The sequence below is a fragment of the Chenopodium album genome, chromosome 22 (assembly GCF_948465745.1).
Source record: "Chenopodium album chromosome 22, dcCheAlbu1.1, whole genome shotgun sequence".
Taxonomy (NCBI): Eukaryota; Viridiplantae; Streptophyta; class Magnoliopsida; order Caryophyllales; family Amaranthaceae; genus Chenopodium; species Chenopodium album.
The window spans coordinates 12271212-12294265 of NC_137855.1; the positions used below are offsets into that span (position 1 = coordinate 12271212).

Genomic DNA, 23054 nt, shown 5'->3' on the forward strand with positions numbered 1-23054 from the left:
CTAGGAAAGTATGGGTGGCACAGGCATGATGGTAGAGTCAACTCTGAATATGTCAACATTAATCAACATAGCAGCCTCATCTTTCTTGTTAATCGGTGTAAAGACCAACACATCAAACTCCTCCAAGAAATTCTCAAGGGCAAACTTTTTCCACCCTGGACCGAGCCCTTGACCTCTGTCATAGGAATAATAAGTAGTGCGCCATGTTTTCTCCCCCACATGGAGAACAACTTCTTGGTTATGGCGAAGCGGATGCTTGTGTAGCCACTCTGCAGGAACATTCTGCAAAAGAGTATTTGCGGTACATAATGTTCAATGTGGTTTTAATGTATATGAAAGATAAAGTTACTTATAATAATCATTACCAAGAAAAATCTCTTGTAAACACAGCTAGGTCGCATTTTTGCAATGAAACTATTTTCAGTCATGTTTTGATTTGCCCTTTGAAAAGCTGCTTGTTTCTCCATTTCAGTCACTGGCCTTTTATTTGGGATGTAATCCTTGCAGGATGTTTTTCCAACAGAAGCTGTTTTCAAGAATAATGAGAAGGTTAAGCTTAAACAACCAGAATTTTCGAGACATATCAGCATCATTTATCACCAACACTCAATCGTAAGCAGACTAAGGTATTTCAAGTAAAATACAGTACTCTACTTTCATCCTCCGTCCTCATAGAGTGAAGATGGATACCAAGCAGACAACAAAATTGCTTGATCCAAGCATCAACTACAGGAATAGAGGATTAACGCTTTAAAATACCAGCTCACCTGGGGAATTAGGAAGCACCTGCTTCTTTGGTCTGCCTCTTTTCCTATGAGATTTATGACATTGATCATCTCCCTCCGGGAAACAATCTCTATAATCAGGTCTGATCACCACACGCCTTGAAATCTGATTCAGTTCCTTGAAAGTTCCACTGCTTCCACTCGGACCCATTTCTTCCAAATCATTCATACAACCAATAGTAACATGTCAATCCTCAATATATTTACGTACTTTATAAAATATTACGATATTTCAAGAAGACAGATTGCGTACCTGCTTTATCCTTGAATATGTGAGAACAATCTACAACTGGAGTACATTCACCGTTTTCAAGGGTGGTCATCTCCTTCCTTAAGATCTGATGCAGTTCCTCAAGAGTGTCATTTCTACTAAGCCCCTTTTCTGCTAAAATCATGTACACAAAGATTCATGTTAACCAAAAAAGCATAAATTAGTTCCTCGAAGACAATCTGCATAACAAAGCTGACCAGATAAGGCCTTTAATTTGTGAGAATGATCTATGACCCGGAAATTTTCTTCATTTTCAAAGGTGATATTGTCCCTTTTTGAAATCAGCCTCGATTCATATGCTGCATCATTTCCATTTGGTGATGGAATTGGAGTTTTCACCTTTTCTCCTGAGCAAACAGCCCCTTCATCATCTTTCTTTGATTTCTTTGATACAAGAAAGCCGGAATATTCTTCACCATCATCCTCAATAACCTCAGTGCTCGAAGCCTTTCTTGTAGTTTTCTTTTCTATATCTCCATGGTCAGAGTTAGGATGCATACATTTATTAAAAAAATAGGTTGACTCTCTCTCACAAGAACTCCCTTGATCAAAGATTAAGACCTCAAAAGTCGAGTTGCTCTTGTATTTGAACATCAAGAGGTTGTTTTCCTTTAGATCATTAACTTTCACAAAATCTTTCCATTCATTCCCAACAAAGAGAACATTATCAGATTTGAGCAGCTCTATATCCCACAAAACACCACTCGGGCCTTTTAGAGGCACTTTATCAGGCAGCTGTTCTTTCATGTTTACAGCGAATTTCTGAGGCAATACCTGTTTGATCATGATAACATTCAGATAGCTATGTGGTAAACAATGTTCGAGCTCAAGATTTTCAAAGGTAAACTTATAACACTTAAATCTAGATTTAAATAGTACATAAAACAAGCACAGACAATTAACAATGATCCTCAAGGACCTCAATTCCTAGTGTCAGACATCTTTAAGGTCAAATGTGCTGCAGATTGTTCGTGGACGGATTTAGATTAGTACAATTGAAACTTACAAAGAAGCGCAATTACTTGAGTTTAAGACTTCATAAAGTAAAACCCACACAAAGTAACAATAGGCTAAGGGGGTGTTTGGTATTAACATTGTAAATGAAACGGAAAGGATTCAAATAAGTAGGGAAAGGGTAATGATAAACGTTACCTTTAGTATTCGTTTGGTATCTTAGTGGAATGGAAACAAATTGAGTAGATTGTTTTTTAATTTTTTTTTTTTTTTTTTTTTTGGTGCAAAAGAGAGGTAAACCTCGGGAAATAAAAAACAAACTAAAAGAAACTAAGACGGAATAAACCGTGGCAAAGCCACCGCTACAACATCATCATGTAAAATACGCTCTAAAGCTATAGGGGGGAATTGAATCAACCGTGGAAAATTGAGTAGATTGTGATTGAGTAAGGAAACGTATTTTGTTTCCACTAGTTTGTCAAGGGTAACAAATTGGGGGATTTTGTTACCCTCCAGAAAGCGTATTTGTTACTTTTAATCCATACCAAACAACTAGAAATCGAAACACTTTAATTGAATCCGTTTCCTACATCTAAAATTACTATATCAAACGCCTCCTAAATGTATATAGTAACACAACAACAGCATCATCAATATATCTTGTTATTAGTACAGTATATTCATAATAAAAAAAATTCCCTAAGTAGCAATCTTTAACCACGGAGATTAAAAATAAAAATAAAAATAAAACCTCATAATATCTCATCCTCACCATGAACAAAAACATTAAAATTCTTCTTCAGTTCAAACCTAACCCTTTTTTTAAATTTAAAAAAAAAAAAAAAAAAAAAAAAAAAAATCTGAAATCAGCCATTTTGTCTACTTTTTTTCCCTAAAATGCTAAATTATAATTGCATGGATTTTGTTTTATATTTTATTTCATTTCAACATGTTTTTAATCCCATTTATAAGATGAATAAAATTTATTACTACAAAAACCACTTGCAAATTAAAAACAGCATTAAAAATAACTAAATAGACTTGAAAAAAAAAGGATAAATAAATAAACTTACAAGATGATGATGGAAGTTTGGGGGTAAGGTAAGATAGAAATGCATGGAGTTGAAATGCTTCCAGTACATTTCCTCTTCCCATGTCCTGCATTTCTTACACCCTGAAATTTCCTCCATTATTTTTTTATCAAAGATCAAAACTTTGCAACAGAAAATGAGTTCCTAAACACAGAAAAGAAACAATCAGCCATGAAAACTCAACACACAAAGGAAAAAGAGGAGAGAGAGAGAGAGAATCACCCAGTAGAAATGTAGAATGTGTGATGACAGGTAAGAAAAACCCACTGAATTGTGCTAAATTGAGTTTGAAACCAAGGATGTGTATCATGCATTAGTTAAGGTCATAATTGAACATCTTTTGGACAGGGAATGAGCATACGACCAAATAATACAACTACGAGGTGGCATATGGGTCGTTTGGTTCGATGGACTCTATTATTGTCATGTCATGTTTGGGTAAAAATCTTTCGATTTTAGCTTGGGCCGAGTAAATTTAGGTTGCGGTACTTAAAAATTTATTGTTGAATGAATGAATGTCAAATTAGCTTATAATGAAAATTGAGCAATTTGCCAATTTAGTTATGCTTAATGTCTGGTTGTGACGGTCAACTAATTTCAAATATGAATTAGATCATTTGGGACGGGTTAATGTGTCTATATTGTGCCTAGGCCGAGAAATGGGGATTGTCAGGGCACGATAAAATATATAATGAGAATAGGCACACACACTTTGGAATCTTAAAAGTCTATACTCCTATTTAAAATCAATTGTCACATCACTAATTCAAATTACACTATTAGTGTAACTTTGTGAATCAGTGGCAAAGGGAGTATCAAAACTAGGGGAAACAATTTCTCTTATGTGTGATACTCGAAATACAATCCTTGGACCCTAAGAAGGCTTAATTACCTTAAAGCACCTTTGTTACTCGTATTTAAGAACAAATTTTGAAGGATTTGTCATGCATATAACAGTTATTAAGATTGCAACTAAGAAATCTGACAGTTGATAAATTTATACTACCATTTGTTCTTCTGATACATACACTAGGGAGTCTTTTGAGCCAGAGTTACATTCACAAGAAGTTGCGATTTTATTATATCAAAATACGCTCATGAGACAAGGCACACACTTTGTACTTTCGATCAAAAAAGAAAATAACTTAAAACTAATATTAGCCTAAGAACTAATGGGGAGAGGAGGAATGGTGCTTGGGATCACTCTAAATATGTCAACATCTATCACAACAAGTTCCTCGTCTTTCTGGTTACCCAGCTGAAATACCAAAACATCAAACTCCTCCAAGAAATTCTCAAGCGCAAATTTCTTCCACCCAGTAGAAATCCCTCTATTTTTGCAGCCATAATTAACTATCGAAGCATGCCATGAATTCTCCCCCACACGAAGAATGACTTCTTGTTTGTGGCGAAATAGATTCTTGAACTGCCACTCAGCAGGAATTTGCTGCCAAAAAAAAAAAGAGAAAAGGATCTGTCAAACATATTTCTGACATATACTACAATGTGAAAAGATCAAGTTGCAAATAATCAGTACCAAGAAGAACCTCCTGTAAACACAAGTAGGTCGCATTATTGCAGTGAAGCTATTTTCAGTCTGTAATTGATTTGCCCTTCGCAAAGCATCATTTTTTTCTTCTTCAGTCACTGGCCTTCTATTTGATATGTACTCCTTTGAGAAACTCTTTCCTGAAAAGATTTCCAAGCACGATAAGGTGTAGTTTGAACGCTAGCCAAATTTCAGAAAAACCAGTATCATCTACAATCTATTAAAACATCCATCTACTCATTCAAGAGTAATAAGATTTGATCAAGTACGGAGTATATAATATCAAACACAGCAAGGCCCTAACTTTATTCACCTCATTCATCCCTTTGCAAGGGGAAATTATTTTTTTTATAAATAATCTGTTAGAAAGCGACAATTTATAAGCTATAAGAAATGATAGAAAGGTAAAAAAACAATAATATATAATATATTGAGCAGCACATCAACCAGGCAACATTTCCACAAGATTAGAGGATTACCTCTTTTGAGCCCTGATTTCTTTGAAGATGTAGGAACTTGTTTCTTTGGTTGCCCTCTTTTTCCACGAGATTTGCAAGAATGATCTTTCTCAGGGGAACTTTCTCTATAATCAGATGTAACCAACGGCCCCCACACTGAAATAGGAATGGCGTCCTTGGCTATACTGCTTCCATTTGGCTCCTTTTCTGCCAATTCTTACATAAAATTAATAATAATGAGTCAAGTTTCAAATATTAACATACAAACATCTTAGTGTTCCAACTAGCAGGGAGACAAAAGGTTACCTGCTTGACCCTCGAAATCAGGAGAACAATCTGCAACTGGTGAAATCTCACTATTTTCAGGGGTGATAAGCTCCTCCTGTAAAGTCTGACTTCGATCCTTGGAAGTGTCATTTCTGTTAAGCCTATTTTCTGCCATATCATGTAAATTAAGTCATCAATTTAACTAACAAGTAAATTAGCTTCTTGAAAAAAAACTGCTAAGCAATGCTGACCAGATGGTGCTTTCTCTGAGTAAAAATTGTCTGTGACCCGGAGACCATCTCCATTTTCCATGGTAAGCAAGTACTTCACTTTAGTCTGACTCGGATCAATTGCAGTAACATTTTTACGCACTGGTTCTGCCATATCATGTTCATACAAGTGTAAGTAATTCAGAAAATTACAGAATTTATGAGAGATAGCTTTTCATTTCAATAATTAGATACCAGAGTGGGCCTTCAATATGTCAGAATGATCTGCAGCTAGAGAAATTTTTCCATTTTCAGGGGTGGTCAGGTCCTTTGCATTCTGAGTCAATTCATCGACAGTGGCTTTTCCATTTGACTTCTTTTCTGCCAAATTAAGTACACAGAAATAAATTCATGTTTCCGGTTAATAAATAACTCAGCTTCTAGTCTCAGGAAGATCATACTTACTAGACTTTGGCATAACTTTTTGAGAATGATCTTTCTCAGGGAGAATTCCTCCAATTTCAGAGGTAATCCTGTCTTGGTTTGAAATCTGATTCGGTTCCTTGAGATTTTCATTTATGATTGACTTCCCTGACAAGTCATGGACAAGAAGTAACACAATAAACCCCCATACTTAGATGAAGCATGTTTTCATTTCAGCCATTAAAGTATTAGAATGGCTACCAGATTTGATTTTTTTATCACTTGGCGGATTGAGGGGCGGTACTACCCTTCTTAATCTGCCTTTAGGTCTTGCAGCTGCACAAAGCACACGTTTTTTTGAAGTTGGAGCGTTCAACTTTTCTCTCGAGCGAACCACTTCTTCACCATCTTTCTTGGACTTCTTTGTAACAGCAAAAGCAGGACCTTCATCATCATTATCCTCAATCTTGTCGCTGGAAGCCTCACTAGCAGTCCTCTTTTTTTGGTCTTCGAGATTAGACTCAATAAGCCTACGTTTCTTAACAAAATAGGCTGATTCCTTCTCACAAGAACTCCTTTCATCAAAGATTAAAACTTCAAAGCTTGAGCTCCGCTTATAATTGAACACCAAGATGCAATTTTCATTCAGATCATTAACTTTCACAAAGTCTTTCCATCCATTTCCAACAAAAAGAAGATCATCAGATTTCAGCAATTCTATCTCCCACAAAGCGCCACTCGGGCCTTTCAGAGACACTTTATCTGGTAAATCATTCATGTGTGCAGCAAATTTCTCAGGCAGTACCTATTCATAATTGTCATGATCAAACTAAGATCAATATGCAGTCAAAGACTCTCAAAAGAAACTTAATCTTAATATTTTCCAAGATAAACTTGTAAAAAACCAACAATTAGGCTATAATGTATACACAACATTTAAGCATACATCATACAATAATTCATTAACAATTGGGCTAATGTATACACAACATCTAAGCTCATAAAAACCCTGTCACAACTTAGCACAACCATCCATAAGCGTCTCACAGTAAGTTCTATTCAAGTAAATCACAACCGTGACACCCATTTGTCATTTCAATACTTCTATACAAGGTAAGCAGCACCAAGTAATTCATCACACAGGGGTTTTCATAATCTATGAGAGTACTTACAATTTCTAGCACATTGACAGGAAATTATAACTACAATTGGCACAGATTCCTTTAAAAATCTAGATAATTTTAAAGATTTACATCAAATTATAATGTCATGACCAACCTTTCTACTATAAACACTTCTCTAATCTCGGAATTGGGATAAATCAACAACACACATTGTATGAATGCATAATAACAAACACTTTGCAGCTTTTAAAGAGCACCAATCCCTCTATAACTGTTTGAATTTAATCATCGCAATTGTAGTTCAAATTACACTATCAACACGACTATTAATCACAGAATGAGGAGCAGTAAAATCTAAATTAGAAAGGTGAAATCTTTAACAAGGGAATGGGGTGAATTTCCATAAAAAATTAAAATAAAAATACCCAACAAAAAAAAAATGAAGAACTTACAAGATGATCATGGAAGTCTGAAGTTAAGGTCAGACAAAAATGTACAGAATTAAAATGTTTCCAATACATCTCTTCTTCCCATGAATTGCAACAATTACAGTCTGGATTTTCCTCCATTTTTTCCCAGAAATTTTCCTTCCTAATAAATCATAAATCAAACAAAAAATCAGGAAAAAAAAAAGGTACACAACAAATATGAAATCAACCCAAATCAAAGTGAAAAAAAAAAGAAAAAAAAAAAGGAAAGAGTGAATTACCCACTAAAAATTGTCAAAAACCCAGAAGAAAATTGATGAAGGAAAGAAAAGCCCACATAAAAATTGAAGGAATGAGGGTAAAATTGAGTTGGGATTGTGTGTTTTTAGGAGAGTAGGGATTTGAGATGAATTAAAAACGTTACTTGATGATGTCCTTATTTTTAGCAGGTTACTACTACTACTACTACTACTAAGTTTTGTCTATTTGTGGTTGTAACAATGTATTCCGTAACATGCATTAAAGCCTTCAAGGTGGTGGGAACTGGGAATCGTCGAGTGGAGTGAGTATCCATGGACCATGCCTGATATTTGCATGGTTTTTTTTTTTTTTTAATTTTTTTTTTAAAAAAATAAAAATAAAAATTCTTGTGTACCAGAGATTAGAGACTAGAGACGGCAAAGGAGGTGCGTGAGGTGTCAAAAATTAACCAATTCAATATAATCCGTCAAAAATTAACCGGTCTTGTATAAGCTAATCGAGGGAGTTTCAATTCATTATTTTGATAAACAAATGTTGAAAAGGTAAATAAGTAATAATAGATTTGCCGTATAATATTTTCGTAATTTTATCAATAATTGTAAGCTCATATTTGATTATACAACTAGTTTGAGGCCAGGGCGACGTCCCGGGTGATTTTTTTTATATAAAAAACTATAGTAAATTGTTTTAAAAAATAACTTTAATAAATTAAAAGGAAATCCATTGATGGTTTTATAATTTTAAACAAAAATCATTTTTTTTTTATAAATTTTATTGAACATTAACAAAATTCATTATGAAATATGCAGTAACCTAACTTTTATACTTCATAATAGTTTGTTTTATCTGTTAAATGAATTTTTATCTACCATTATAAATTTCTTCAAAGTATTGATGAGCAAACGAAAGAATGAGGATTAGAAAATTAGCATTTATGAACATTAATTTTTAGTGAGGGAAAATTGAGATTAGTTTTAATATGACATGATTCACATGACCCCACAGACACGTGGCAAAAATGATGACACATGGCATGATTACAATTCTTGCCTTGGGTTTTAATATATATAGATAGATGTGTTTTGTGTGTGGCTGGCAATACACTATATGGTCGTTTGTAAAAGAGCAAAATAACCACTGTAACTAGACCTAGTTATTGGGCGGGTCGGGTTAGGGTCGGTGCGGGTCAGTTAGGGTTCGAGTCAAATAGGGTCATATTTTGTAGGGTCAATATTGGGTCGGGCCAATGCGGGTCGTGGGTCAATAGCAGGTCGATAATGGGCGGGCCTACAAAATATCAATTAAAATAACGGCTATTTCACCAAATGCCACTGACAAATTTAAAAATTCACCAAATGCCACTCAGTTCTTAAATAATTCACCGAGTGCCATTAATGACTAATGGCCGTTAACTCCATTAGTCATTAGGGCTTAGTCATGACACATCATGTCATGATATGATTGGTCTATTTATTTTAATTCATAAAAATTAAAAAAAAACAAAAAATTAAATAAAAAACAAAAAAAAAACCCCCAATATTTTCCCAGCCACCTTCCCACCACTGCCAAACCCTAGCCCCTCCCCTTATCTCGCCAGAAAACGGCCGGCCACCTCCTTAACCACCTAAAACGGCCGATTGGCCCTTTAACATCCCACCTGACCCACCGCAGACCCCCAAAACCACCCACACAACCTTCCCCGACCCCAAATACCACCAACACGAGATTTGATTTAAACACCCAGCGTTTTCCAACCACCGCACAAAACCCCTCTTCCTATCCTCCACCCTTGAAACGACGAAATCGACAATAGAATTCAACCATTCTAGATTTCCATGGTCGATTTCGGTCGTTTGAGGGTGAAAGGTTTCCATAGTCGGGTTCTATTCTGGGTTTCCATGGTCGGTTGCGGTGGCTATATATGGTGATGCATCGTGTTGGTGCGTGAGGTGGTTGCGGGGGGTGGGGTGGGGATCAGCGCATGGGTCGTCGGTTAAATGGAGTTTTGTGGGTCAGCGTGTGGGTGCTGGAGTTGGGTAGGCCGAGTTTTGGGTATTGCGTGAAACAATGCGGTGGTTGGGGTGGTTTTTCGGGTGGAGGAAAGGGAAATTAAGTGGAGTCGACGGTTTTGATGAGGTCAAGGGATTCCAGTGGGAGGTGAGGGGGTTCCGGTGGGTTCCGACGGAAGGTTAGGGGGTTCCGGCAGGTGGTCAAGGAGTTCCGGCGGTTGGCTTTGGGCTGATGGTTGGATTTGGCAGGTGATTACGGTGGTGGGAATGGGTTGGGTTAGGATTTAGAGTTTTTTTTATTTTAATTTTATTTGTATTTTTTAAACCAATAACCGACTGACACGTGTCCACATGTGTCATGATTAAGCCCTAATGACTAACGGAGTTAACGGTCGTTAGTCATTAATGGCACTCGGTGAATTATTTAAGAACTGAGTGACATTTGGTGAATTCTGAAAAGTACGATGGCATTTGGTGAATTTTTAAATTTGTCAGTGGCATTTGGTGAAATAGCCGTTAAAATAAATATTGGACAAAGTCATTATTGTGTATATATGAATAAAAATTTATTTATGTAATTATTTTTACATCAACTATTTTCTTTATTAATTAAATTGGAAAAACATTTTTGTCCTATATTGACCCTACCCAATAAAGGTCTTGTTCATTAAAGGCCTTGTCCATTAAAAGCACTTTAAGATTGGCCCTGACCCTATTATCATTGGGCTACCTTACCCAATAATGAGCTCTACCTGTAACACTAACCAAGTAACCCCTGGAATACTGACTTAGTAACCCATAAATCACTAACGAAATAACCCCTATTGATGGATGGCCACACGATGTAGGCATGTAGCCAGCCACATATATTAATGAAAAATTATTCACTTATTTACAATTTTACCATTTAATAAACAAAATGATAAACTTGTATTTTTTCAATTCTATCTAATTTAATTTTGAAGGGATCTAATATTACAATAATTTAACAACAATATATATAGAAATAAATACAAGTATATTAATCGGCGAATATAAAAGGAAAAAGGTAGACAATTGGCCATGGTACCCAAACAATGTAGATGGTAAGAGTTTGATTGACAATATTTCTTCATTGACATATAAACATCAATAATAATGCGTAAATATGGCTTTGGGTAACAATTTTTTAAAGTGTCACGCGCTAGGGCCTTGAAAGTCAACGTTGGAGTTAGGCATGGACTAGCTGAAAAAGCACTTTGCCCCCCTTCACAACCAACCACAATTTATAAGGTCCTTTTTTCACAATTTTTGTCTTAAATAAAGGTCCTTCCTCACAAAGATGCCCTCTTAAAATGTCCTTCCTCGCATATTTTCCACAAAAAATATTTCGATAGTATAAAATAACAACATTACCACATACATTTAACAAACATAAATGCATGTTAATTTACTAAAGGATCAAAATTGTAAGTTTTAATACACAATTAGATCAAGAAATTCATATTCTTCAAAGAGGGGGGAAGAGGGGTAATTAATTCTACTTTTCATTTTTAAAAAAAATTGAAATTTACAAGATGATGGTGGATATGTTTGGAGATGAACATAATTACTGTTCCTGTACTTTATTGATAGGTATTGCATCAGCTAGACAGCTAGTACTATAAATAAATACATCTTCACTTGAATGAACAAGAAGCCAACAATGAGGCAGACTATAAAAGATTTCCTGATCCCTTTAAACAAGATATCTGAGGCAAAGAAGAATAAAAAGAGCTTCCTCAAACCACAGCAAGTTAAATGCAGTTGCAGAGCTAACAGAAGGTTAAACAACAATGATCTACAAAAGAAAATATTGCTCCAATTACGAGAGCTTCTACACCGAATTTCACTTCTATGATCATGTTTTTTTTCTATAAGAATAAGCTCCTAGGTTTGTGGTTATCAGAATTCACAGCATATATGGACATTAGGACATACTCTACATCTCATTGTAAATATATTCTCAAGCTTGTAATGATCAGCCTTACAATCAATTACCATGAGGTTGCTTCTTGTAGTCTATATACCAAGATTAAGCTTCTCAGCTGGATATACACTGCTTGTACTTCCACCTTTTTGACCCTTCTGTGATGGCTTAGTTTTACCCTGTATCACAAAGTGAATTGGTCGCTTCTTTACTTCAGAGAGATTCTCACGCCTGTTCTTTCTGTAATGCATGGAAAATTAATTCAGCAAGAGAACTTGGTACGCATAGCTTTAACGAAAAGTCACTCATTTGGATAGACTTTTCCATACGTACCTGAGATGGAGCAAGAAAACAGCAATTCCTACTAGTGCAGTACCCTTGACAACTGACTTCAGCAATTTCCTTTGGGGCTTATGCACAGGTACATCTTTTTCAGTATCTTCTAGCTTCTCAAATCCAAACTCTCCCTATATGAAGCCAGACAAATGAAAGAGCATATTAGCTTCCTGAACCAGATAATGACTATTCAGGTCATGTGAAATCAGCTACCACCACATTAAGAATTTGGTGATTGGCATGGTCTACGTAAATGTCTAGAAAGTACGTGCCCTTAATTTTAGCCAGTCAAGACTTGGGACTTAATTATTTACACTTTACAGAACAAGTTTAAGCAGTTGTAGGTTTTAATATATCAGACAAGAGATCAATAAGTTCAGCAAGTTCAAAAAGGTTCGGATAAAGGACTGTTAGGAGAAAGAACCTAACAGATTACCAGAACTCCTGAAGGGAAATATACCACTAAAGTAACAGCAAAATAAATGGAGAATACAATTGGTAAATCCTAAATTCATAAATGCTTATGGGCAATCTTGCTATAAATTACCCGTTAGAGGTAAAAATAGATGTGTAAATCAAAGGCAAAGGGGAAGAAAAAAAAGGTAATTTTTTATTTTTCATGAACAGCAAAAGAAGCATGAAATTTACACCAAAGAGTTAGAGGTCACATGCAAATAGATCATCAGCTGATTATGTAGTATTCACCTTTTCTGCCTCTTTCACACAGTGAAGATGCTTATGATTTGTATCTTCCACAATTTTAGGGGATTGAGCTTCTGATTGAGGATCACAAAGGGCTGAAGCAAAACTATTAACAAGATTTGCATTATCTGTGTTAATAAGCTTGCCATCAACACTTTCAACAAGAGCATTATGACTCTCAGATCCCTTCATGGCATCATGACAATCATTTAAGAATTTTGTGCCATTCTCAGCCACAACCGTATAGGGTAAAGAATTTTGATTCATGTGAGGCATATCCGACAAATTAGTTTCATTGACATCCATAAAATTGTTGCCAGTGTGTTTTTCTGTACAATCTGGTGTGATCTTCTTGTCATCAAATGACATTCTGTCATTCTGTATCGGAGTACAATGAAGCTCTGTATAGATAATAGCGTCTCTTTCAAGAAGTGAAGGAATCAACTGATCATCATTACCATTTGATTTAACAGCAAGCAAACTTGAACAATTGCAAATGTGCCCATCACAATCAACAGAACAAGGAGACTTCTCTTCATGAGACCTCAATTGACCTGCCACATCTTCTGAAGTAGCATTCCCATTAATTTTATCATAGCAGGAATTTTCTCTACCATTTAAAACTTCTGTACATGTATTAGACGCTTGATTCTCACTATCATACAAAAAATCGGGATATTCTGAGGGTTTGGAAACAGAAGGGCCTTGTATTAGAAGCTCACTGGAAAGAACCTTGTCATCTGCATCAGTCTTCCCATGAAAACAGGGTTCACCAACATCAAGAACTACGTCACGGACAAATGGTTCATGTTTGGCTGAGTTATTGTCACTCAAATATGGAGCCTCAACAACATGAAATTCATCTGTTACATCACATTCAGGGGGTTCACCCAACTCGGAGCTCTTATCATGATCAACTATAGAAAGGTTGTTTGAAGTTCCAAGATGTTTGTTGCTCATATCATCCCCAATCAGATAAATATCTTTAGAAGCAGTTGTATCTACATCTTTATCATCATGGGATACACAATCAACTTCATCATCGCTGGCATCTTTGGCATTTTCAGGATTCAAATGATTATCTTCCCAATCGATTGGGACATGGCTGACATCACCAAATTGATACCCATGATTAGTCTCACTATTTAGTTCTGGAACTTTAATGTTAATATGAGAGCCAAGATCGTTCAAGGATAGCACGCTGAGCTCACCATCACTGTAATAATGAGAACAAGGTGAACCAACAGACTCAGCATTAGATGGAGACAGGTATTCACACTGATCATCGTCCTCATTTTTTAAGTCCGCTCCCATGCTTAACTGTAATTCTGAGCTATATCCTCTGACTACTTGTGGTGAGCTCGAAATAATTGAAGATTTATCATCATAAGCATAGTCTGATGATCCAGAAGATTCAGCAACCACAAATCTGCTTTCAGCCTCATCACAATTGTCTGAGTAACCATTACTAACTGCAGAGGTTGAATTAGACATCCTCTGCAAATGGTAGTTACAGATTGTCAGAAAAATAGAACAAAATTATTGAGAGCAATTGTAAAAAAAACATATTTTCCATTTTCACAATAAAAAGGAAAGAAAGCAGTTCAGCTAATACTAAAACAAATATACTCCTTCCGTACCCTTTTAGTTTGTTACTTTGGGTTTGCCCCATAGTATCAATGGCTAGAAAGATCACCACTTTTCTCCCACGTCTACTACATTAGTCCCAGCAATCCGTCTTTTAGGAAAAAAAAAAAAATCAAACCTTCATCCTAAAAATTGGAGTCAGCTACATGAACCAAATATTATCTTCTTTACTTGCCATCCATTTTCCTCTCCTTCCCTTTCTTTTTATCCAATGTTACATGCTCCTGCAAACCCAATTTCTTCATGTTCTAAACTCATTCCATTCTAGTCATCTTTGGTCCTCCTTTCCCTCTTCTAAGCTCCCTCATCTCAACCCTCCACTTTCCTTGTGTGTCTTCCCATCTCCGCTTGACATGCTTAAACCAACGCAATTGATCTTCCTTATTTTATCAATGACCGCGACTCTTTCCTTCTAATATCTTCATTTCTAGTTCTATCATTTAAGGTGTTCCCACACATTCATCTCAACATACGCATCTCTGCTATTTGCATTTTCCTAATATGATCCTTCCTGAATGCCCAACATTCTAACCCATATAACAATGTTCGTCTAAACCCCATCCGACATAATTTATTCTTTAACTTTAAAGGTATGCTCTGGTCACACAACATTTCAGATGCTGCTCTCCATTTGAGCCAGCCTGACTTAATCATGTTTTGTTTATAGGGTAATACTTCGCTACTATCCCTGCAAGTCTTTATATATGTCTTGACATCTAGATACAGATCCTTAACTAGGTCAACATACTTACAAGGAATACCCTTCTTAGTAATCACCAAAGTACATCTCTTGGCACCTTACTATAAGCCTTTTTCCAAGACAATAAAAATCATGTGTAAATCCTATTTCCTCGCTATATAATGCTCCAGCATTTTCCTTATCAAATGCATAGCTTCCATGGTAGATTGTCCTGAGCATAAACATAAATTGGTTCTTGGAGATTCTCGTATGTTTCCTAAATCTCAAGTCGATCACTCTCTCCCACAATTTCATGGAGTGACCTATGAGTTTTATACCTCGATAGTTTGAGCAATCTTGAGCATCCCCTTTGCTATAAATTGGTACCAAAGTGCTCAACCCAAAAAAAAAGCATAAAAAGTACCAGAACCTCAATGGGGGAAAAAATGGACAGAGGGAGTTGAAAGATTACTTGTCCTTAATTCTTGTTATACTTCCAACTTTATAAACATACCTGCCAAACTCTAACCTTTGAAACTTTTTCGACTTCCTGTTCAGCTGAGAGTGAAGAGGTTGACTGTGACATCTCTAGGCTCTTCCGAATGCCTTCAACCATGTCAGTCGGCATTGCTAGAGTGCAAGTGACACTATCAAAATCAGGAACCTACACACATTTACAATTACAGCAATACAATCAATTAAACATTATGAACCAAAAAACAAAGACTTTATACACAAATGATGCTGGAGATCTTACATTTAAATCTCTTAACCGTGATTTTTTGGATAGAGAACGTAAACACATGCAAACTTTTCGAGTGTTCCTCCTCTCCACAACATCAGAGGGAGCAAAGAGATCAATCCCGTCTATGCCCAGATTTTTGCACATCTGCAAATTGAAAAGGTTCTTTAAAAGCTTAAAACATGCAGGCGTTGCTAATATTTCTAATATTAGACACCATAACACTCAAACACTCATGCTGATGGGTTTCAGTTGGTTAATGATATAACCTTAATATAATTCAACAGTATTCCACTAAAGAGGGAACTCATATTTGCAATTTCATAATTTAACAGATGAATATAAAAATGAAGCCTGGACAGATAAATGACCATATATTCAATGGAGTGCAGGAAATAACTTGATGAGCACAAGGAAAATAATGCATGAGTGCAGTATCAGACTATCAGTAAAAGGAGGTCCTTGGTGTAATCCCTACCCTTAAAAATGAATCAACATTATAATAGGGCATATATCTCCGAGTGCTCTTGTTTGATGCAAGAGTTTTCCATTCATACACTTTATTCTGAGTATCATCCACATGAAGTAATGGTATCCTTTTAGATATCACCTCAGACACTTCAAATCTACAAAAACAAACAGAATGTAAGCAAATCATCCATCAATTGAACATCAAATTGAGGGCCTAAGGCAAAAGCAAAATAGAGCACATGTACAAACTACTTGTAGTCTTGTACTCTCGAGTCTTAAGACAAAAAGTGTTGATACTTCTTTCAAAATGCTGTTAATTATGACAAATAAGAGCTAAATCTAATAAACACTAATTATTAAAACAACTTCCAGTAAGAAGATAATCCCCTAAGGTGAAATTTAAAATCTTCAATATATAACAGCATTTGGCAAATTAATAGAGCATGATCCGTCTAATCAATAAGTAGCTAAGATCATCCAACCTTCTCAAAATTTCACAAGCAAGGCATCTCAAATTTTTCTGTGAGCTAAAAGGTAAGATACACTACTCTAGCCTTTTATGTGTACAAGAAACACCCCCCCCCCCCCTATTTCAGCTTCTCACTTTTGTTGACACAAAGAAAATGTACGTTGGGTTCCACAAATATAAGTAGTGTTAACAGAGTGTACAACACTACAACAAGTTGGAGGAAACAAAATGTAATAAAATGAGTGCGAAAAAGATCTTACAGTAGCTCCCCATCTGCAAGTAAATCTGAGATGTCTATATGTTCATCAAATCTTATCTGCAACACTTCTCCAAGCCATATTCTTGCTTGAGTCTGAGGCATAAAGTACAATAAAACATTGGTACTTGATTTGTAATATACTAATATGCGATGTTTCTCAAACGTTTACAGTTCAAATTCAAAATAAGCCAAAAAACAGAGGGGGGGGGGGGGGGTGTGTGTTTCTAACTGTTGAATCATATCTTGGTTCTTAAGAAACAATAAAAGCATATTTGACTGCATGTGTTGTACTCCTTCCACCCAGAATCAACAGTCACATCATCAAAGAATAACATGACAGGCAAATCAACCAACTTATCAAATAGGATTTCAATAAGTTAGGACCTAAAGGATTTTCTAGTTGTTGAATTGAATCACATCTTGATTTTCATAAGAACATACAAAGTATATGACTATTCATTGAACTCACCTCCACCCGGAATTAGTAGTCACATGGTTCCAACCCTTTTTATGTCACAATTCACAATTGTGTAATTACTGTGATATCATCAGTTGTCTGACTTGTCTCATATTTGACTGTTCATTGTACTAGTACTCGTATCAACACACATTATCCACACCTACATTTTTTTTTTTTTTTTTGGGGAATAGATCCACATCTCTTAAAGTGTTTCCACACATCCACCTGCGCATGTTAAGGTGGATGTGTGGAAACACTTTAAGAGATAGAATCAGAAATGAGGTTATTCGCAAGAAAGTAGGTGTGGCGGGCATTGTAGATAAATTAAGGGAAAATCGTCTGCGTTGGTTTGGACATGTAAGACGGAGACCCGAGGGTGCACCGGTGCGAAGAGTGGAAGAGTGGGACCATGGAGGGATTAAACGAGGAAGAGGGAGACCAAAGATGACTTGGTTGGAAGGAGTGAGGAAGGATATGAAGTGCATGGATTTACGTGAGGATGAAGTTTTGGATCGTAAGGGATGGAGGAGAAAGATTTATGTTGATGACTACACGGAATAATCAAATTTGGTTCATGTTAGCCGACCCCACTTTTGGGATTAAGGCTTTGATTGATTGATTGGAATAGATCCACATCTAAAAATTTAAATCACTAGACACATATTTTCAATAAATTCCCTTTTTGACTGCAAACGAGGGTCAAGCCCAAACAAAACCAAAGAAACTAAGCTACCATATGAGGTTCAACTAACCCCACTGTGTCCTCGCACAGAAGCTCTTTTGTTTCGATTGGAGGAACATTGAAATAAACTAGCCTCTCTTCAAGAACAACCCCTACATTAGTCAATCTATTCACTACTTTATTTCCCTTCAATAAATACTTATTGGACAAAGTATTAAATACTCCCTCCGTCCCTTAATACAATGCCTCTTTCTCTTTATTATGTGAGGAATAAATGCTCAAAAGAGGCATTGTATTAAGGGACAAAGGGAGTAGAATAAAATAAAACTTCTTCATAATAAACCATGATCAAATATTCAAAGGAGAGTATTTCAAAAAAAAAAAAAAAAATTCAAAGGAGAGTTATCATACAACTGTACTTTCTTCTATTTTCAAAACAAAAAAAGGTTGAAAAACTTGAATCCGTTTTTCATACGGAGTAATTACAAGCCAATGACTATTAAACTAAAGTCAAAAAGATTTAAGATTCCCAATTTCTTTTTTTTTTTTACAAGAAAAGGCAGTAATATGCTTAAACTGTCAAACACCATCCCTTAATTCATGCCATAATATCTGAAACAAATTTCCATGCTAATGTAATGTACTGTATAAATTATTTAAATAACACTAAAGAAATAAAAAAAAATAAAAAAAAACTAAATATCAACCAATGAACATTTAAAATATCTGATTTTCTATCTTCTTCCATTGCTTTACAAAAATTAAGCTTAAGGGTATTTGTCTATTTGACATAGCAAGTTAGCAACATTGCTAAATACTCCACTAAAATTCTATACCAAAAAAATACAAGATTGCGTTTGTACCCGTGCTAATGCACATACTCACATTAATGCCAATTGTTTGATTTTGTGATGGTGTTATTATATTGTACTCATTTTAATACGCTAGATTAAATAAATTACAAAGTTTTAGTTTTTATTATTGAATAATGAATTATACTTCTATAACCATTTTAATAATACAGATTTTTTTTTATTTTTTTTAGTTTGAATCATTTCACCTATAATTCTACATGTTCAAAACTACAGTACTTAATTATTCTTACAAATCAATAGTTTAATATGAGTATTTATCTAATTCTTTTGCAAATAAAAATCAACAATTAAACTTCCTCATTTTTTTTTTTTGACGGGTATTTAACTTCCTCATTAGTAATCAGTAGTTTATAGATGCCGTATGGCTTCTTATTAATGAATTGATCTTTACTTAAAAAAAAATTAGTAGTTCAACTTGATATTAGCTAAAACACAACCAAAAATATAATTAATTTTTAAAATTTATATCAAACTAAAAATAGAAACAATTTCAATAAAACCCAAATTAAAAATAAAAAATAAAGAAAATGAAAAACCTGCAAGTAAGCATCGTCAAGCTCACGGAAGTTAGACTCAGTTGACGACATCCTTTGCGGCGACTTATCTTCAACAACCACCGTCGACGCCGCCGTAACGCCGGCCATCTTCCGCCGTCGCAAACTCTTCCCGCCAAAAAATTGAGGAGAGAGAAAGAGGTAGACAGATAGAAAGTGTGGGGCTTTTGCTGGTACTTGGTGTAATTTTGAGATGTGATCCTTAAAGTCTCCACCCTTTTTTCTCTTTTTTTATTTAATTTTTTAAAAAAATAGAAAAGACAAATAATTTATTCTGGGAAGATATATGCCTTAAATTAATGGTGATATCACTCATATAGTGTGATATGCAATTATACTCATTATTATTGTTGTCTGTGAGTCACTTTTTTTTTTTTTTTTTTGACTAAAAATGTAGGTCACTTTCTTTAGTTACGTTTGCTTATTGCTAATGCATAAATTAAATTATTAATACGATTTTGATAATTTAAATTTTCGACTTACTTTTCATATTTAAGATGTTTTAGCAACTCCAATGACAAGTTAATTTGACACATAAGCTTTTAAGCTAATTATCATTTTAGCTACTTTTTGCTCCAATGGCTAGCTATTATTTTATTTTATTTTTTTTGACGGGAAGCAAAGCTTTCATTAAAATCTAACAGCATGAAAGATCATGAGCAACAGCATCGGAGGCGAAAGGAGGAGTTGTTGGATAGAAAATACTTGGAAAGAGCTTAATTGGTGCAATGAGCATTCTATTTTGAAAAGTTAATTCCCAAGCAAATTAGGTTGGCAAAGCTAATTGAGTTTTCCAGCTCCAATAGTCAAGTTAGTAGCTAGGGAATTATGTAAATTGCAAGCAAGTCCCTAGCTACAACCATTGGAGTTACTTAGATGCACTTTTAGTTTATTAACGTTATATTTTATTGGAAAACTCATTATAATATCTTAATACCTTACCTCCCCAACGCTATTAACGTGTGTTTGATTCACGGAATTTTGTTACAGAGTAATGTAATTTAAATTTCATACCTTACTTTCTAGGTATGAATTTTGAAAACCTTAAGAGAAAGTTGAGTTTTACTAATGCTAGACATCCAAGTACTATCTATATTTCAAAATCAATGCCCTATTTTGATTGGCACATTTTACAACTATATATATAATTATCAATAAGTATAACTGATAACAAGTTGGTGGTTAAAAATTTTACATGATGGCTCTATCTAACAAGTCAATACATGATTGTTTTATCTTTAATACGAAATATAAAGCACCGTACCAACATTGGTCAAAATATTGCATGTTAGTGTAAAACGTCAAAGTAATACACTTATTTTAAAACAGATTATAAAAATTAAATAAATGAAAATTTATTGCTTACCAAACACATAGTAATAATTTAAGTACTACAGTAGTTCGTAACCGATAATCCGATATATAGCACTAAGTTATGATATCATTCTTAATTTTAAAAGCATACCAGCTTATGAACCATACCCCCTTACAAGTTACAACCTTTTTAGGACTTGGGACTTGTTCTCTTTATTTGATTCAAGTAGGTTCGGTCGGATTTTATTAAGGTCTAGTCTGATCTGAATTTTTCTGATCTGATCTAATCTGATTCAATAATTTAACTAAATTTTGACCGTATTTTAATACTAATTTATAAAGAAAAATATTATCAAAATACATCTTGTTAGAGCAAGTTTAGCCTCAAGTCTTGTGACATCATCATTTTAAGTCTTAAGACTTATGCTTAAGACTTTTCCCATTTTTCTTCAAAAATCTAAAGCAAGTCTCAAGTTGAGTCTTGAAATTCCAAGACTCAACTTAAGACTTGATATTGCGACCCACTTCACCCACCACTTTTATATTTATTATCCCTTTTTTTTTTTAAAACACTTTTCTACATATAATATGTCAAATATTTAAGTCTCAGGGCTAAAGTGATAAATTTGTATAAGTCTTAGTGAGTCTTAACAAAAATTTGATGACATCTTTTTTAATGGGGACCACCAAAAATGATGTCACATTCAAGTATTAAGACTTGGGGCTAAACTTGCTCTTAGATTCATCTCATAATGAACTTTTCAAATACATAATTTTCATATTTTTTTAATACACAATTAACGATATTTAGCAATAACTAAATGATAATTAAAAATTCTGGTCATGGTCTGATCTAATCTGAATTAATTAAGGAATAAGTAATAAGTATCTGAAACAATTTGAAGAGACCAATTGTTCTCTTCATCTGAAATAAGGAGTTCTGGTTTGATTTTCATAAGCTCTAATCTAGTCTGATCTGAATTTTTATTATATCTCTGATTTGATTTTATAATTTGACTAAATTTTAACCGCATTTTAATAATAATCTATAAAGAAATTTATCATCAAAATGGACCTTGTTAGATTTGTGTTAATATAAACCTTTCAAATATGTAATTTTCATTGTTTCAAAAAAAAAATTAATTTTCTTAATTTTTTGTAATACGCAATTAACAATATATAGCAACAAGTAAATGAGAATTAAAAGTTTTGATCTGGTCTAATCTGAATGATTATGGTCTGGTATAATCTGATCTGAATTTATTAAGGAAAAAGTAATAAGTATCTGAAACAAGTTGAAGAGAATATGTTACTAATTTATTTTATCAACTACTCGATATTATTCCCGTCAAGAAAAAAAAAACAAAATAAAAAACCTTCGTACTATCTTACATTCCATTCACATTTTTCATGGATTGTCAATAAAATATAATTACAACAAGCTGGCTGAATTTCGAAAAAGGGCGTATTATTGTTGAAGAATGATAAGTAATTAATTTAAAAATGGATGACTTTAAAACTGTACACCATAACGTACTTAATACTCCGTTTGATTATACGTGCCCGTAAAAAATATGATTATATGTGACTAATTATTCCTTGCATATAGATCACAATATGTACTTTTTATTTTTTATTTTTTTTGAAGAAATAATATGTACGGATAAGGACCTGTTCATATTTATTGAACTGAGCTAAACTGAATAGACTGATTGGAGCTGAAATGAATATTTTATGAGCGAAGGAAATTAGGAGCTGAACTGATTGGAGCTGAACTGAATTGATTGGAGCAAAGCTGAACTGAACTGAAATACATGTGAACAAGCTCTTAGTGAAAGTAGATATGTGAATAATTTCAATCAGAGGAATTATCTGCCTATAATAATATGAATCATGGATGACTCTAATATCACAATGTTGGTATTAAAATGTATTTAGATGGTACATCTAATAAAATATTATATTGATATCAACAAAATATTTTTGCATTTGTTGATACTACTGAATAAATATTTTGGTATTGTGATAATACCATCTAATGTATAGGAAATAATTTAATATCAACACGTGTTATTAGAGTCCTGACT

General features: G+C 34.4%; 3 protein-coding genes across 5 annotated transcripts; all 3 read right to left on the bottom strand.

Annotated features, from left to right (window-relative positions):
* Positions 1–3200, bottom strand: LOC145603966 (uncharacterized). The gene is made up of 6 exons (XM_081659931.1): positions 3084–3200; positions 1254–1830; positions 1039–1170; positions 768–938; positions 366–526; positions 1–282 (listed from the first exon to the last, which is right to left on the bottom strand). The coding sequence occupies exons 1-6, from the start codon at positions 3198–3200 to the stop codon at positions 1–3; spliced, it is 1440 nt and encodes a 479-aa protein (XP_081516057.1).
* A 958-nt stretch (positions 3201–4158) lies between these two features.
* On the bottom strand, positions 4159–8082 carry LOC145605359 (uncharacterized). Of its 2 annotated transcripts, none has more exons than XM_081661401.1 (10): positions 7841–8082; positions 7584–7722; positions 6269–6812; positions 6050–6175; positions 5840–5965; positions 5627–5752; positions 5415–5543; positions 5130–5324; positions 4639–4790; positions 4159–4548 (listed from the first exon to the last, which is right to left on the bottom strand). In XM_081661401.1, exons 2-10 carry the CDS (start codon positions 7698–7700, stop codon positions 4264–4266), a joined length of 1800 nt encoding a protein of 599 aa, XP_081517527.1. In that variant the 5' UTR covers positions 7701–7722; positions 7841–8082; the 3' UTR covers positions 4159–4263. The 2 variants fall into 2 exon arrangements, with proteins under 2 accessions (XP_081517527.1, XP_081517528.1); XM_081661402.1 differs by having other exon boundaries at positions 5130–5315; positions 7841–8079.
* A 3409-nt stretch (positions 8083–11491) lies between these two features.
* LOC145604834 (uncharacterized) lies at positions 11492–19869 on the bottom strand. 2 transcript variants are annotated; one of them, XM_081660805.1, is made up of 8 exons: positions 19636–19869; positions 17084–17175; positions 16362–16509; positions 15899–16030; positions 15671–15805; positions 12819–14312; positions 12111–12244; positions 11492–12017 (listed from the first exon to the last, which is right to left on the bottom strand). In XM_081660805.1, exons 1-8 carry the CDS (start codon positions 19741–19743, stop codon positions 11870–11872), a joined length of 2391 nt encoding a protein of 796 aa, XP_081516931.1. In that variant the 5' UTR covers positions 19744–19869; the 3' UTR covers positions 11492–11869. The 2 variants fall into 2 exon arrangements, with proteins under 2 accessions (XP_081516931.1, XP_081516930.1); XM_081660804.1 differs by having other exon boundaries at positions 15656–15805.
* Between the last annotated feature and the right edge of the window lie 3185 nt (positions 19870–23054).

Excerpts from the sequence above, each read along its gene's own strand:
- LOC145603966 (XM_081659931.1), bottom strand. The coding sequence starts at position 3,200 with ATGGAGGAAATTTCAGGGTGTAAGAAATGCAGGACATGGGAAGAGGAA. Across the intron at positions 1,831-3,083 it reads CAAACTTCCATCATCATCTT|GTATTGCCTCAGAAATTCGC; the intron begins GTAAGTTTATTT and ends ATGATCAAACAG. Across the intron at positions 283-365 it reads TTTACAAGAGATTTTTCTTG|AATGTTCCTGCAGAGTGGCT; the intron begins GTAATGATTATT and ends ACTCTTTTGCAG.
- LOC145604834 (XM_081660804.1), bottom strand. The coding sequence starts at position 19,743 with ATGGCCGGCGTTACGGCGGCGTCGACGGTGGTTGTTGAAGATAAGTCG. Across the intron at positions 16,031-16,361 it reads ATGTTGATTCATTTTTAAGG|ATGTGCAAAAATCTGGGCAT; the intron begins GTAGGGATTACA and ends TTCAATTTGCAG. Across the intron at positions 12,245-12,818 it reads GTGTGAAAGAGGCAGAAAAG|GGAGAGTTTGGATTTGAGAA; the intron begins GTGAATACTACA and ends GGCTTCATATAG.
- LOC145605359 (XM_081661401.1), bottom strand. The coding sequence starts at position 7,700 with ATGGAGGAAAATCCAGACTGTAATTGTTGCAATTCATGGGAAGAAGAG. Across the intron at positions 6,813-7,583 it reads CAGACTTCCATGATCATCTT|GTACTGCCTGAGAAATTTGC; the intron begins GTAAGTTCTTCA and ends AATTATGAATAG. Across the intron at positions 4,791-5,129 it reads GAAATCAGGGCTCAAAAGAG|GAAAGAGTTTCTCAAAGGAG; the intron begins GTAATCCTCTAA and ends AAATCTTTTCAG.